The following is a 16268-nucleotide window of genomic DNA, read 5'->3' as shown; positions in this document are numbered from 1 at the left end:
TTTGATTGTTTGTTGGTGGTCTGTTTAGGGTCCTCAGTAATTTTTGCTTTGTTTTGGGAATAGAGATATTCAGCTTGTGAACAGGGCACCAGCCAGAAGATGGTCCAGGATATCTTTTTGCAAGGTCCTCCAAATCCCTCCTTGAGCTGCCAAAAAGCAGGACATCCAGATCATTCGTGTAGGCCACTTTGATGATATTTTCCTGCTCCTCCTTCAGCCACCTGTCGAAGACCGTGTTCCAGCAGAGAGGGCCTAGAATGGATCCCTGAGGGCAGCCTCCGGTGACTGTGTAGGTCTCCGAGGATACAGCAGGGGACCTTTCCTTGAAGTAGCTAGTAATGAATCCATAATAGTAATTAATCCAATATACACGTAAGTTAGTTATAAACCAGTTATACAAGTAGATTAACAAAAATCAGTAGCTTTCGGGACGCGTGTCCCTTTGTCAACTGACAAATTAAATACAATACAACGAGCTGAGTGAGGCACGTTAATCATGCGTCATTGTTGTTGCGCGGACATGCTGCTTTCTACACCACTGATCATCCATCAATAAAAACTTTTGTTAATCTACTTGTATAACTGGTTTATAACTAACTTACGTGTATATTAAACTATGGACCCCAGTACACCAGGCCCATTCGTTACTAGTAATTAATCCATAAATCTTGGCCGAGACCCCGGCCTGCCTGAACCTCTTCAGGACCAGGACGCTTTGCCACTAGAGGGTGTCAAAGGCCCCTTTGAAATCCATGAAGAGGTTGAGGGTGTATTTGTTATTGGCAGTTGAGGCCATGTCTACTACCATCCTAATGACATCTATGGTGGATCTTCCCTTTGGAAAAGGGAAGATCCACCGTACCGTAGCATATCACCGATAAGCATATCCCGAATATTGCTTCCTCTTCATCTGAGAAACTGAGTTTTTTTATTTTGCTATTGCTGTTAATCAGTGTTTTTCTTTTAAACAACTACTCACTCTGTACAAATCTCAGTTTTTGTCCTACCATGGAATATTATTACCACATCTGGGCTGGCATCCCAAACCTCTCTCTCTCTCAAGCATCTAGGCACTCCCATTCAAAAGAGGTGCATCCAGTTAATTAATGACCCATCTCAGACAGTTTCTGCAATCTCTGTTCCATAGATGTACTGCTTCTGCTGCAGCCTGGTCTGTAGATACTTCCAAGGGCACCGTTTTTCCGAATTGGCTTCTGTAATTTACCACCCCTCTCTTTCAAACAAGTCTGAACATGTGCTGCAGCCAGTCAACATCCATTGACTGTCCAACTTCAAACTCACAGAACCAAATCTTCTTCCCCATATATCCCTTCAACTTCCATTTTCAAAACAACCTTCCTTTGCATGTATTTCTTAAAAATTACAATATACAGAATTTCAAGTTTAATATTAACTGGTATTTCCTGTCTTCCAAACTTTTAACCCACTCAGGGTGCTATAGATTGTAATAACTTTTGCATTTGGGGTTAGTATTGGTGAAGAGTACTGAATATCTAATAAACATCTAGTAGAGAATGAAAAGGACCTGGGGGTAATTGTGCAGGCAGATATGAAGTTCTCTGAGTAGTGCAGACGGGCTGCAAGAGTAGCTAATGGTGTCTTGTCAATGATATACAGGAATTTTCTGGCAGAGATAAGGTGATTATTCCCTTCTATAAGGCAATGGTCAGGCCACACCTTGAGTACTGTATACAGGTCTGGAGGCCTCATTTCAAGAAGGATGTAGAGCTGCTGGAACGAGTACAGAGAAGGGCAACAAGATTAGTGAATGGAACAAAGGGTTGCTCTTACGAAGAAAGGCTAAAGTTTTGCAAATTACAGTGTCTGGAGACTAGGCACCGGCGAGGTGATCTGATAGAGTTGTATAAAGCCTTGAATGGTTTGAGCATGCTCGATGCCGATGGGATTCTTCCTTTTGCTCAGAATAATCACCTGAGATGGCCTAAATTCAAATTGAGGAAAGACGTAGGATAGGTGTGTGGAAATTTACCTTTAGCCAGCAGGTAGTTGGTTGGTGGAACAGACTTCCATCCCTTGTTGTGGAAGTTGATAGCCTAAATAAATTTAAGGCTCAGCTGGACAGGTGTTTTGAACGAACGGAGGGGTGAAATGGGAGTGGTTTTTTTTTTTTTTTTTTGGCTGATGCTGCATAAGCTTGCTTTCTTGCATCATATGCCTATGCTAATGCTAACATACCTAGTTAAATTTATGGAATAGATGTAGGTAAATTTTATGTTAGACTGTTAAAGAATATGTATATTCAAGATAATATACAAAATAGCCACCAACACAATCTGGGTGGCATTTTCAGGGTCCAACTGAAAGGAAAAAACAATAAGGGTTCTGTTTCTATGATAATCAATATGCAGTATGGCATTACTAATATACAAGCATTAATAGGGTGTAAAAGGTAAGCACAAGGATAATTTTAATTTTATAAATTTTTTTTATATATATATTATAAAATATATGCATTCTGTACATTGATTATCATGGACCTGACAGAGAACAAAAAAAAATAAAATTCAAAGTTAAAAATCAAAAGTTATAAGTTGACTTACCATGTCCAAGCCAAAGACCATGTGTGGACACTAGACAAAAAAAGAAATGGAAGAGTGGTTCCAGCATAAGTGGCTTCTAAGGCAGATAGAAAGCTCACAGTGTTGACCCCCACGATTGCCGTAGTAATATGTGTATTACTGAGTGTGAATATACTCAATATGTAAAATATAAGTTCAGGCATAGTGAAACTTAGTGATAGTAAAGTAGTGCAAATGGTTAATGGAACAGGAAAGATAGAACCTGAACCCCATAAAAGTGAGATATAGAGGTATGTTTAGAAATAATTTCACCTTCATTCTTAATAAATCTAATAATTACTATTCCTACTCTTCCTACGTATACAGTGGCAGATAAAAAAACTGCATCACTTGTAAATTTTGCAATTAATGTGTTTTGCACTGCATTGTGGGTTGCAATAATGTTCAAAATGCATTTGTTAGATGGGATATATATCTCTGTGAATGAAATCCAATAAAAAGACTCCACCTGATATACCTGATTGCCATAAATTTCTTGCCAAAGGGTAAAATGTGTAATTAATGGAAATATGAGAAATCATGCAAATGGCAATCATGACGACCAAACATACATTTTATTGCATTTACATGTAAAAAGTGAAATGACAAGTTAATGTAATAATATTATGCACTGTAAATCAGCAAAATAAGTCCTCAATATTTTGTTGTTCCTCCTCGAGCTGCAATTACAGCCTTGCAACGCTCTGGCATAAAGTTAGTCATCTTCTGGATATATACAGTTGCCCAATTTCATGGTACCACACCCTTACAATGCTCTCCTGAGCTGAACCTTACTTGTTGGCTTCTTCTGAGCAATTTTAGATGACATTATGTACCAGCAATTTTCAATAGGGTTCAAATCTGAACTGCTGCCGGGCCAGTTCAAATACTGTAATGCCAGGTATGACTGCACGTCAAGGGAGAAAAACAAGGGAAAACATTGCTGTAAGTATACTTGAAGCCTTATGAGACAAAAATACAAACTCACCATTAAATCTAAACAGCATAAAACTTACCAATTTTGCTGTATAGCAAGGTGCTGAGTCCTGTTGAAAAATGTAGTTTTGGACGTCTGTAATAATGGGTTTCAGACACTCCTCCAAGATAGCAGTGTAGGTTTCTGCATTCACCGTTCCGTTAATAAACTTAATTTTCCCCACCCCTTTGCTTATTATGCATCCACAGACCATCTGATCGGCAGGGAACTTTAGTCGGTGTTATGCAGTCAGGATGGTATGTCTCCGATTTTCATCTTCTGACATATTGCTTACCATCAGAGAGCAGGTTGAATTTCGATTCATCAGAAAAGATGACGGCCCCATTGCTCTTTTGTCCATGAAACATGCATTTTAGCCCAAGCAAGTTGCTTCTTCCTCATTTGTTGGGTCAACAAAGGTTTCTTCTTGGGCTGATAGACATGCAGACCACATTCCGAAAGTCATCTTTGGATAGTTCGTGCACTTGTTTCAACACCAGAGGCCATCTCAAATTCCAGTTTTAGAACAGGAGCACTATCATGGTAATTACGAAGGCATAGCTATTCCAAATATCAATTTTGGGAAGGCATAATCATTCTATTACGGCCTGATCCAGGCCTTCTCTTCACATCACTGGTTTCACACTTTAATTTCAGCACCTGGGATACTGTTGACTGGTGGCAGCCTATTTTATCAGTGATAGCAAGCGTAGAAAGCCCTTCCTGGGACAGAGCAACAGCTACTCTTTTTTTTTTTTTTTTCTTGGTGTCAACTGAACATATTGAGCTATGCAAAACAGGATACTAATGAGTGTGTATACCCTTCCAATGCTGTATTTATAGAAATAGCTGATGCAATACCTTGCAATTACTGTCTGATGCAAAGAAGCGTTATCTGACACAATACCTTTGCTTTGCGACAAACAAAATGACTGTAATCAAACAATATCTCTGTTTCATTGCAAATGTTACTTTTTTTAAGGTGATGCAGTTTTTTGTCAGCCACTGTATATATGTGTGTACGTACACACACACACGTGTGTGTACACATATAACAAATAATGGACAAGTATTGGAAAGAAAGTGAAATATTATGGACCAGTGACACTGCTTGGGCAAACGAACCCCACAAACATAATGTATCAATAGTGATATACTGAAAGAGTGTAGGAGAAAGCTGATTTATTGAATTTTCGGTACGCATAAGTTAAATAGAACAAGCAGAAAAGGAAATGAGGTAAAATAATATAAAATAAAATGAGATAAGGTAACATATTGCCGTATTACTCACAATTTCAGTGTCTTTGTTAGAAGTAATTGCTGAAATTATGAGAGAGAGAGCAATATGTAGGCCTCTGTATGCTTGCGAACATATGCTCTGAAATAGGTTTGAATTTAGCGCGAAGAAAAATCGGGCTGAATAAGGTATGCCAATGATTATTCATGGAGAAGTCAAAAGCACCGACTACTTGAAAGAAATTGACAGTCGCTACTCTTGCAGTTCGATGATAATTCAGGACTACACATGTGAACAAATTGAAATACATGATACAGATACAAAAGTTGGTGTATGAAGAAAAGTAATTGTGGCATGTTCAAAAGACCACAGTTCATCATCACCACAAGCTTAAATGCCACCACTAATACTGGTGCAGCAGCAGAAGAATGTATGTAATATCTCTGCATACAAACACAGTAATGTATTGTTGCAATACTGTATAGCAGTGTTTCTCAAAATGTGTTCCGCAAAAAATAGTAATTAATTAAAAAAAATAAATACATTTTTGTGTGGACATCACTTTTGCATCATAATTTTTGTAACTTTTTTTTTCGGTTATTAATATGCTGGCATAGACTAATAATCAAATAGACAGCAGAACATTATTTTTGCAGGCTTTTGCATAGAGAAGTATGCATTGAGGTAATGACATCTACTAAAAAAAGTAGCAATGTAGTGATCTAATATGCCATTCGTATGCGATTTAGCCTGGAGTATACGGGTTGAAGGATATATGGAAGCGAACCGATATCATAACTAAACTCTCTTCTTTGTTTAATTTTTTTTTGATAATTATCAGTATTTCTATATACTATTATTAAAATAAATAACCAAGGATTTGTGGTTGAAAAAAGTAACTTTAAAACAAGAAGCAAGTACTTCTAGTATTGCAACTGTGGTCAATGAAAAGGAACACAATATTGGGACACTTCAAATTGAGGATCAACAATCGCAGCCCTTTATTCCCCAAAAATCTGAAGTGAAAAAAACAGGAACCAACTAATAAAAGACCAAAACGAAAGTATGATGACAGTTATTTGAATCTCGGCTTTACATGTGTTGGAAATAAAGATTCTCCTGATGCCCAGTGCGTCATATGTAATAAAACATTACAAACAGTTCTTTGGCTCCCGCTAAACTTGTTTCGTAAGTGTTCCATAAATATATGCGTTCTGTCAATATATTGTGAGATGAAAAGTGTTCCGTGACTAAAAAAGTTTGGGAAACACTGCTGTATAGCAATATGGATTGTAACCATTAGTAGATTTTATATGTAAGAGAGTTGCGGCTTATTCTTATATGAAATGGTGTAAGCTATTTAAGGTGCTTCCAGATCTTAGGATTTGTATTTATAAGCATCTAAAATGAAAAAAACCCAAATAGTATTTTCAGTACTCTTAAGACCGATTTAAAATATATTACTGCTACAGAACTAGGTTTGCTGCATCAGTCTCATATTGTGGAGGCCTTTCACTATGAGTTGCCTTGGTATTGCTATCCTTTAAATAAATAGTACCTGAACAAAGAAGTATATTGATATTTATTTAGCCTTTTCATGACATCATAGGGCATGTGGCAGAAAAGGAGTCGGAAGGCTTGCAGTAGTCAGTTTTCTATCATAAGTTTTGTAGGATTTTGATTTGACGTTTTGTAAAAATGGAAACTGTACATAAATGCTTTTAATATTAAATTTGTTCTTACTAAGTTCACAGACTAAAATTAGATTGACATAATTGTCAAAAACAAAATCAGTACATTAAAAAAAACTGCCAGAAGTTACTGGAAAAACAAAAAAAAATTTTTTTTTTGTTTTTTCAGGAATTTCTCTCCTCCCGTAAAAACATTTTTTAAATTTCACAGGCAGGACTGTATCATGGTTATTTCATTTTTCTTGGTAAGCCCATGCTTTATACAAGAGGGACTGACTGTATCATGATGATACTGAAGAATGACTACTCAACTTATATATTTTTGCTTTTGCTGCACGGAGGTGATATGACAAAAATCAATTTCCCAGTAATCTGTCAAAATTTCATAGCACTGCTTTTAGTGGAGTGTTGAAGAAAATTTTAGCTGATGGAGGGGGGGGGGATTTTATGCAAAACAGTCAGTATGAGTGTCTTTAATAGCAAAATAATTCTCAAAACTTTTGTATTTTCATTATTTTTATTTTCATTAAGACAATGAATGTTTCATTGTACAAGTGAAAGTCAACTCCATTTTCCAATGAAATACAAATGTGAAAAACTAAACAACACACGAATTAACAAATCTAAAAGTATTTTCATAAAAAAAAGGAAAAAAACAAAACAAATTTTTTAAAAAAAATTCTTCCCTTTACTTACAAAATTATGAATGCAGAACATTCATTAGATAATAATTAACCTCTTTCCCCCCATATAGTATATATAATGTATATATATACATACACACACACATGTACATGCAAGTGCCATTTTTGGCAACATCTAAATGCAGTAAATGTTAGTAGCCATATGAGATGGACGATATGAATCAGGCACAGTAGATGAATGGCTTCAAGAATAAAATTCAAAAAGGTGAGATGCATTTAGATTTATGAGAAATAAGGAATGATCATGTATTATTGGGAGGGTGGGGATTACTTTTTATGGTATTCTTCAATACAAAGATGACAGCTCCATGAACCTGCAAGAGAACAAAATTATTACTAAACTTGATCAGAATTCTATAAAAAGTACAGATTTATTTAATTAACCCATTATCAAATGAGTTCAATAGGAGTGCACACTCACTGTGGAATGAGTTTATTATACTTTGATGGTTTGTAAACATCAAAAGTATAATATCATCTACATCTATTCACATTTCACTTAATTTGATTTCATTAACTTCTAGATTTCGATTACAAAAGCTGAAATTCCAAAGAATTTCATTCAACTTTTGTAATCCAAAACTGGAACAATGATCAAAGCTGCAATATCCTCATACAATTTTCAAAGCTCGTTTCATGCCACCATCTTATCAAACCTGTATTTACTATTGGTTGGAAACGCAGATAAGAGATGGCAGCATATACTAAATAAATCCAAGGCAATTCATACATAACAGGTCATGTTATTTTGAGGGTTTAGTGTCAAACAGCATTAACTGCATTTTCTTTTTGTGATAACTTTAGTTTTACTTCATAAATAAGAATGCATATTATGTCATAGAACTGTTATCTCTAGTACTTTATGAGTTAGGCTTAGGCTATAAGTACATTTCTGGTAAAGCAAAAATATATCAAATGACTCTTTTTTTTTTTTTTTTGGTTAATTACAAAAACATCACCTACAAAATGACTTTGTAGTTAATGTTGTTTGATAGATCTTTTTGAAATGCACCTGAAATGATATCCAAAAATGTAGATCAACATATACATTCCCCAGAACCTTCACATGAAATCTATGGAGCAGTGTTTACTCCTGAAAGGGTTAATACTACTATTAATGAGTAACTCATAATGAATAACTTTATAAGTCCCTAAGAAATATCATGTTTATCCTCGTATATTGAGAAGTTCACATTACACATCTCTATAGGTGCTTACTATGACCACTGGCATAATGTGCCAGTGGTCATAGTAAGTAACCCCCTAGATAGTCTACTGGACTGAAGCTATCGGTAACTTTTTAGGAGGCATCCAAGTTCAGCTAGCATATAATCTCACTGCCTTTATTCTACCAGCTAGTGAATGGAGGGCATACGAGTAGCATATATTTAGGGTGCATTGTCGGGGCATGTTATGCCAAGGAGCTGGGTATATTCTTGCTATGTGAACCATATCCAAAAATTTCATTAATTCATACATCTCCACTCTACTTTATCTACTGAATGTATTAAAAATAGTCAAACTAACAGAACCAACATATCTGCAAAAAGGTCTACACCACCCAAAAAATTCCTTATTCATTTCATAAATATACGTGGTCATAGTATCAATCCCAATGTGTTGTATAATACCTATAGTCTGCCAAGCCCCACTTTTTCTGAGAGAATCCCAATTATTGGTTGCTTCAACCAGTACTCACCACAGTTTCCCCTCATTATTTGCTTTATGATTTCTTTTGTTTTAAAGGCAGTGCTTTGCATATGTCTGCTCTGATATTCCTTGTCAGAAACTTCCTAATTTAGAATCTCCTTTCTGATCTTCTCTAGCTAAAAACCTCCCAACCTCATTCAGTCAACTTAATCTGGTGTCTCTATTGCTCTCTCAACTACACCAATCAGTCTGAACTCTGATTACCTTTCTTTGAAACTCAAATACCTCCAACTAGCATTCGTAATGGTGATAATTTTTCTTAGTGATTTGAATGTTCACAACCCCAGCTGGCTTCAACTTTTCTATTCACACACACCCAGCTGGTTGAGGATTGTAAAACTACTAATGACCTCTCACAGATTGTTCATTTACTAACAGAATACTTGACAATCCTAACCATACACTCAATATTCAATCTTTTTCTCACAATCAACCCTTCAAAGTACATAGTTGAGGTGAGTTTCACATTACAGTAAGACCCCCATATCCGCAGGGGATACATTCCAAGACCTACCGTGGATGGCTGAAAACGTGGATATAAGCTAACACCTGCTGACCCCATATATAACATAATTTTCTTGTACATACATAAGTATAATAAAGTTTAATTGACAAATTAAACACACAGTAAGACATTACCAACATTAAATACAGTAATAATAAAGTACAGTGGACTCTCAATTTATTTACCAGGATTGGTTGGTTATTTGGTTTTTTTTTTAGGAGCATTAGCAACTAAGACCATATTGCTCCGGGGATATTCGGTGGTCATTCCCTGACCTTTCTGCATCCTCCGTATTTGGTGGTCACGGGCTCAAACCCTGGTCTAATCAAAAAGCATGTGCTACTCACTGCTGCTCTGCCCACCTGACTACAGAGGCGCTACCAGGATTGGATTAACCGGGACACTTCAAGACCAAATTTTTAGTTTGATTTAGTGCGTCACGTTGATTGTTGCGTTCCGTCACACTGCAAGAGGACAAATTTTGTTTTGTTATTTATGTCAGGGATGTCGGAATTTTTTTTTTTTTTTTATAGTAAATTTTTTTTTTTTTTTGTTTAGAAATCGCAAAAATTAAGGGCAAACGCAAGAGTTGTGCTTTCAAATTAAACAAAAACTTCAAATTATTTAAAAGTTGGAAAACGGTGCATCCATTAAATCTCTAAAGAACCATTATAATATTGGTGATCAAACCATATGCAACATTGTAAAAAATAAAGGGAAGCTATTCAATTTAAAATTGACATCGTAAAAAATAAAGAGAAGCATCGTATTGGGCACGTGAGTAGTACATGTTAAGTTTTTTTTCATTTTTTTTCACGTGGTTAACCATGGGTCACTGAATCAGTGGATACCGAATCAGCGGATACAGGGGCGCAACTGTACTGTAATCCCAAAAAAAAAAAAAAAAAAGTTGCAGAAACGATGAAGGCCCTTTTACAATGGAGCCTTCCCTTGTGGTCATTATCAACCTTGTATTGTTTGGCATTACAGGAATGCAAAATGGGATAATCTGTGAGATTTCTATTCTACTTTTCCTTTGTTGGATCTTCTGATTCTGCTCAGATCATGTCAAAGAATTATTCTTCTAAGGATGAAAATCTTTATCTAAACCTTGGTTTTTCCAATAAATGTGGTAAGGCTACTCAAGATAAGAATGTAGCATATTGCAATTGGCTTGCATTCAAATCTCCAGCTTCATTTTCTTCCTACACTAAAGCTAGCACCAATTGTAAAACCGTTATTAATCATTCCATACTTGATTTTGAACAGGTAAATTGTAGAAAACTTGTTTCTTGTCCAAACTTGTTCATTCTGATCTCTTGCCAAAACTATTTGCCACAACTTCTGGCCATCTATACTGCCATCTCTGCTAAAACTGATGGTTCTATTCTATTGCATCCTTGGCTAAATATAAAGCCTGTTTAATAGCATACTACTTTTCTTTTAACTCTTGTATAGATGATCTTGCTGAATCACTTATTACCATACGAAACATACTCCATTCCAAGTCTACTGTGGCGCACTGACAGAAGAATTGTAAACAACTTTGATACCAAAAAAAAACTCCACGTCCTGAATGATATTTCTCTGCTTATCCTCACTACATATGCTCTTGTTCTGTGTCACCTTTTCACACTTTCTTATTCCACTGGTGTTTTTCCTTCTACTTGTAAATTTGCTTATATCCTGCCAGTCCAAAAAAAAGGGTGAAAAATTTCTTCCATCCAATTAGCACCCTATTGCACTTACCTATCTCTACTCTTTCAAAAGTAATTGGAAAAATCTATCAACTGCCAAGCTTAAACTCTCTTGAAACAATACCTGATCAATGATTTCCAATATGGCTTCCTTTATTATCAATCACCTTCTAATATATCAGCTTTTGTTACTTACTTACTTATCTTTGGACAAAATCAAGTTTGGTGAAACTCAAGCAGTTGCTCTTGATATTGCTAAAGCTGTTGATAGTTTTTGACAAAGAGGTCTTCTACACAATCTCTGATATCAGGGACTAATGACTTGTTGTTTTGCATTTGGGTATACAGTTTTGTCTCTGACTGCTTGCTGCAGGTGAAGGTCAGGAGACTCACTGTCTTTTAACTTCTCAATTAATGTTGTTCCTCAAAATTTAGTTTTCTTTCTACTGACTCGAAATGCTATCCATAATTTCACTGATGAGAGCCCCTACATTCTACTTTCCAATTTGAAAAACCTTGTCCAGCACAAGCAGCACCAATTTCAAATATCCTCCACCATGTCCTTAAATGCCATTCTCCAGATAATTCTTCAGTGAGGGAAGGCAAAGATAACTTAGTTAAGTTTAATCTCATTAAAATTCAGTCCTCTATCTTATCAGAAAAATAGTCTACTGCTCCTTTGTCTATCTTCAATGATACCCAGATTCTAGATTTAGATTGGAGGGTGGGAGTCATCATGGAACAAATAAATATATGGGCTGTGTTAGAGTAACTAAAAATAAGAACAGGTTTGTTTGTTTGTTATTTGGTTTTTAGGAGCATTAGCAACTAAGGCCATATTGCTCCGGGGATATGCGGTGGTCATTCCCTGACCTTTCCGCATCCTCCGTAACTGGTGGTCACGGGCTCGAACCCCAGTCTAATCAAGAAGCGTGTGCTATGCACTGCTGCTCCTACCCACCTGGCTATGGAGGCACCATAAGAACAGGTGCATGTATACTTGGATGTACAGCAATACTAGGAGTATAGTAAATAAATTTGATGAATTTGAAGTGCTGGTCAAGACATCAAAGGCAGATATTGTTGGGATATCAGAGACATGGTGTCACACAGAGATATAAGCAGTGCAGAACTGGAATTTGGGGAGTACAATGTGTACAGAAGGGATAGTGAGAAAGTGAAATTGAGACCACGTATATTTGTGCCACATAATATCCTCAGCAGAATGAAGAAAAATAGTTATATATTTTTAATTTGTTCAATTAAAAACTTAACTGGGGACAGCGAAGTAGCCGGAGTGGCCCATAAGAAAATAAAACATAAAAGGAAGGAAAAACACATGTTATTTAAAAAAAACTGATATGTATTTCGTAGCTTGGTTGTTATTATTATAGTTAACTTTCATTGGTGCCAGCCCCTTCTCGTATTCTGTCTTTCTCCTTTATCATCTTCACCATTGCCACTGAAAAATCTGAATTTCACATGATGCTTGTTAATGTTTGGCCATTTTCATATATCTGATTATTTTAATTTTCTGATCCAACTCGATTGCTTACCTTTTCTTGATAGGTTTGCTAGTACCGTTGTCACTTATTCTCTTAGTCGGCACCGTGATAACGGTCAAAATGAAATTTTCTGTAAAGATCTTCACAGGGTTAAGGCAAAAACTCACTATTATCACTCCACGCGAACTCACATTTTACTAAAGAACATTTCTGGAGGTCACTGCCATAAAACAAAACCAATTTGCACTTTCCGATTTATTGGACTTTTCTGTTAGTGCAATTAATTATAAACAGGTAGTAAACTTGATCTTACATTCTCTAAGATAAACTTGATCTCAGATATGCCAGACAAACTGTACTTGCTACCTGGGAGTCTAAAACACTGATGGAACTCTGATATTCGGGTGACATTCAAGTCAAGTGGACCCAATTTTGGCAAAGGTCTGACAGCCAAATCCTCTGCTTGCACTTTCACGATGGTGGAACTTTTAGTAATCCTGGGTATAACCTCCATACACAAGCACACTGTGGGTGACCACCCAGGTGTGAACCAACATAAGCGGGGGTCGAGGTGTGGCGTCCACACCACATGGAGGAATGCTACCCCTCGGTGTTACCAGGCAATACTAGGTGGTAGATGACTCTCATCAACCAGTGCAATACCATCACTTTTCTTATTGGAGGCTTGAAGTGGTGGAACCCACGTTTAGTCTCCAGAGCTGTTTTGGTCAACCATTCCCCATTGCTTCCATCATGCAGTATGACTGATGATGAGCAACTACTGCTCATCTCAGTTTTGAGGTTATGATGAAGATCATGGCAAGATCCAATCTTCCTTACATTTTGAGGGTACAGCTCTAAAACAGTGTTCACAGACTGGCCGCTAGTTAGTATACCGGTGAACCTATTGGTAACTCTTTAGGAGGCTTCCGAATCAGCTAGTGTATAATCTTGCTACCAGACAGTGGCTGGAAGGAATCTGAGTTGTGTGTATGGGGGGGGGGGGATGTCGCCACCACGTTATGTCAAGGATTTGGGTATATTCTTACCATTTGTATGCCATATCCAAAAATTTCATTACTTCATACAGCAAGTCCCCCCCCCCCACCACTTTTTCTTACTATTGAATACACCACAAATTGTCACAAAGCTAACAGGGTAAGCTTATCTGCAAAAAGATCTAAACCTCCCAAACTCTTTCTAGTTCATTTCACAAATATACATGGTCTCAATTCTAATCTCAACGACGTCCATTTCAACTTGCAGCCTGCCAAACCCCATGTACTTTATCTGACAGAATCTCAGTTATCGGTTGATTCAACTCCTGCTCATCTCAGTTGCCTAAATTATTCGCTGTACGATTCTTTTTGCCTTAAAGGTGGTACTTGTGCGTATTCCCGTTCCGATATTCCCTGTCAAAGACTTGCTAATTTGGAATCTCCTCTTTTCAATCTTGTTTGGCTTAAAATCTTTCTACTTCATTGTCTCAAATTCTTCTGTTGTCTCTACCGTTCACCCAACTCCACTAATCACTTGGAGCTCTTCGACTTCTTCTCTTTGCAACTTGACTTTCTCCAGTCTAATTTTCCAAACAGTGAGGTAATTTTCCTTGGTGATTTTAATGTTCACACCTGCATCTGGCTTCCGTTTTCTAGTCACACTGACCCAGCTGGTCAAGATGCCAAGGCTTTTGCAATTACTAATGACCTCGCACAGATTGTTCATTTACCTATCAGAATACTGGACAATTCTAACCATACAGCCAACAAGCTTGATCTTTTTCTCACAAACAACCCTTCTAAGTACACGGTTGAAGTGAGTGGTCCTTTGGGCACCTCAGATCACAACTTGGTGACTGTCTCTTCTCCAATGGAACCTTTATCTCATGGCTATCCACAACCTTGTATTGTTTGGCATTACAAGAATGCAAAATAGGATAAGTTACAAAATTTCTTTTCTTCTTTTCCTTGGTCGGATTACAGTTTCTAAACTTCTGATGCTAACATTTGCTCAGATCATGTCATTGAAATTATTCTTGTATGAATGGAATCCTTTATTCCACACTCCACTTTAAAATCTCGTCCTTTATCTAAACCTTGGTTTTCCAATAAATGTGCTAAGGCTGTTCAAGAGAAGAACATTGCATATCGTAATTAGTTTGTTTCCAATTCTTCAGTTTCATTTTCTGCCTACACCAAAGCTCGCAACAATTGTAAAGCATTATTAATCAGTCCAAGCGAGATTTTGAACAGGCTAAGAGTAGAAAACTTGTTTCTTGCCCTAATGGTAGCTGAGCAGTCTGGTCTCTTGCCAAAGCTATTGGCCACGCAACTTTTGCCCATCTCTGCTCCCACCTCTGTCAAAACCAGATAGTTCTGTTGTCACTTCAGCCAAGGATAAAGTTGACCTGCTAGCATCCCATTTTTCTTCCAACTCATGTATTAATGATCTTGGTAAAACACCTCCCTTGGTCCTTAAGGTTGTCACAGACATTCTCTCAGATATGCCGTACAAGCACCTGGGAGTCTAAAACGCTGATGGAACTGATATTCGGGTGACACTCAAGTCAAGTGGACCCAATTTCGGTGAAGTCCGGACGGACTGTGACAGCCAAATCGTCTGCTTGCACCTTCACGATGGTGGGACTGTTAGTAATCTTGGGTATAACCTCCATGCACAAGTACATGGTGGGTGACCACTCAGGTGTGAACCAACATAAGCAGGGGTCGAGGTGTGGCGCCCACACCACATGAACGCCGCCCCTCTATGTTACCAGGCAGTACTAGGTGGTAGATGACTCTCATCAACCAGTGAAATACCACCACTTTGCTTATTGGAGGCTTGAAGTGGTAGAATCCATGTTTAGTCTCTAGAGCTAAGTTCCGGTCAACCCTTCCCTATCTCTTCCATCATGCAGTATGATTGATGACTTTTGAGGTTATGATGAACGTCGTGGCGAGATACAATATTCCTTAGATTTCGAGTTTACAGCTCTAAAATGGTGTTAGCAGGCCGGCTGCTAGTTAGTACACCGAAGCGAACCTATTGGTAACTCTCTAGGAGGCTTCCGGATCAGCTGGTGTATAATGTTGCTACCTCTACTCTGCCAGGTAGTGACAAAGGATCTGGGTATATTCTTACCACATGTGCACCATATCCAAAAATTTCATTACTTCATACAGCATGTCCCACCCACTTTTTCTTACTATTGAATACACCATGAATTGTCAAACTAATAGAGCAAGCTTATCTGCGAAAATATCTAAACCTCCCAAGGACTTCCTAATTCATTTCACAAATATACGTGGTCTCAATTCTAATCTCAACGATGTCCATTTCCACTTGCAGTCTGCCAAACCCCAGGTACATTTTCTGACAGAATCTCAGTTATTGGTTGATTCAACTACTGCTCATCTCAGATGCCCAAATTATTCGCTGTATGATTCCTTTCGCTTCAAAGGAGGTACTTTTGCATATGTCCGTTCTGATATTCCCTGTCAGAGACTTGGCAATTTGGAATCTCCTCTCTTTGATCGTCTCTGGCTTAAAATCTCTCTACCTCATTGTGTCAAATTCATCTGTTGTCTCTCTACCGTTCTCCCAACTCCTCTAATCACTTGGAGCTCTTTGACTTCCTCTCATT

General features: G+C 37.4%; 1 protein-coding gene across 3 annotated transcripts in view; it reads right to left on the bottom strand.

Moving 5' to 3' along the window:
• Window positions 1-7191: 7191 nt before the first annotated feature.
• LOC150084897 (zinc finger protein ubi-d4-like) overlaps window positions 7192-16268 on the bottom strand; it is a 316607-nt gene continuing 307530 nt past the window's right edge. For 2 of the 3 annotated variants that reach the window (XM_090376684.1, XM_090376685.1), the window contains exon 9: window positions 7192-7522. In XM_090376684.1, the coding sequence (XP_090232810.1) occupies window positions 7476-7522 (47 nt within the window). In that variant the 3' untranslated portion in view covers window positions 7192-7475. The remainder of the gene's footprint in view (window positions 7523-16268) is intronic. The other variant, XR_016547118.1, reaches the window with a different exon arrangement.

The sequence above is a fragment of the Mastigoproctus giganteus genome, chromosome 6 (genome assembly GCF_048544385.1).
Source record: "Mastigoproctus giganteus isolate SK-2022 chromosome 6, ASM4854438v1, whole genome shotgun sequence".
NCBI classification, from domain to species: Eukaryota; Metazoa; Arthropoda; class Arachnida; order Uropygi; family Thelyphonidae; genus Mastigoproctus; species Mastigoproctus giganteus.
The sequence above is the reverse complement of the archived record's forward strand: the minus strand, read 5'-3'. Positions and strand labels throughout refer to the sequence as shown.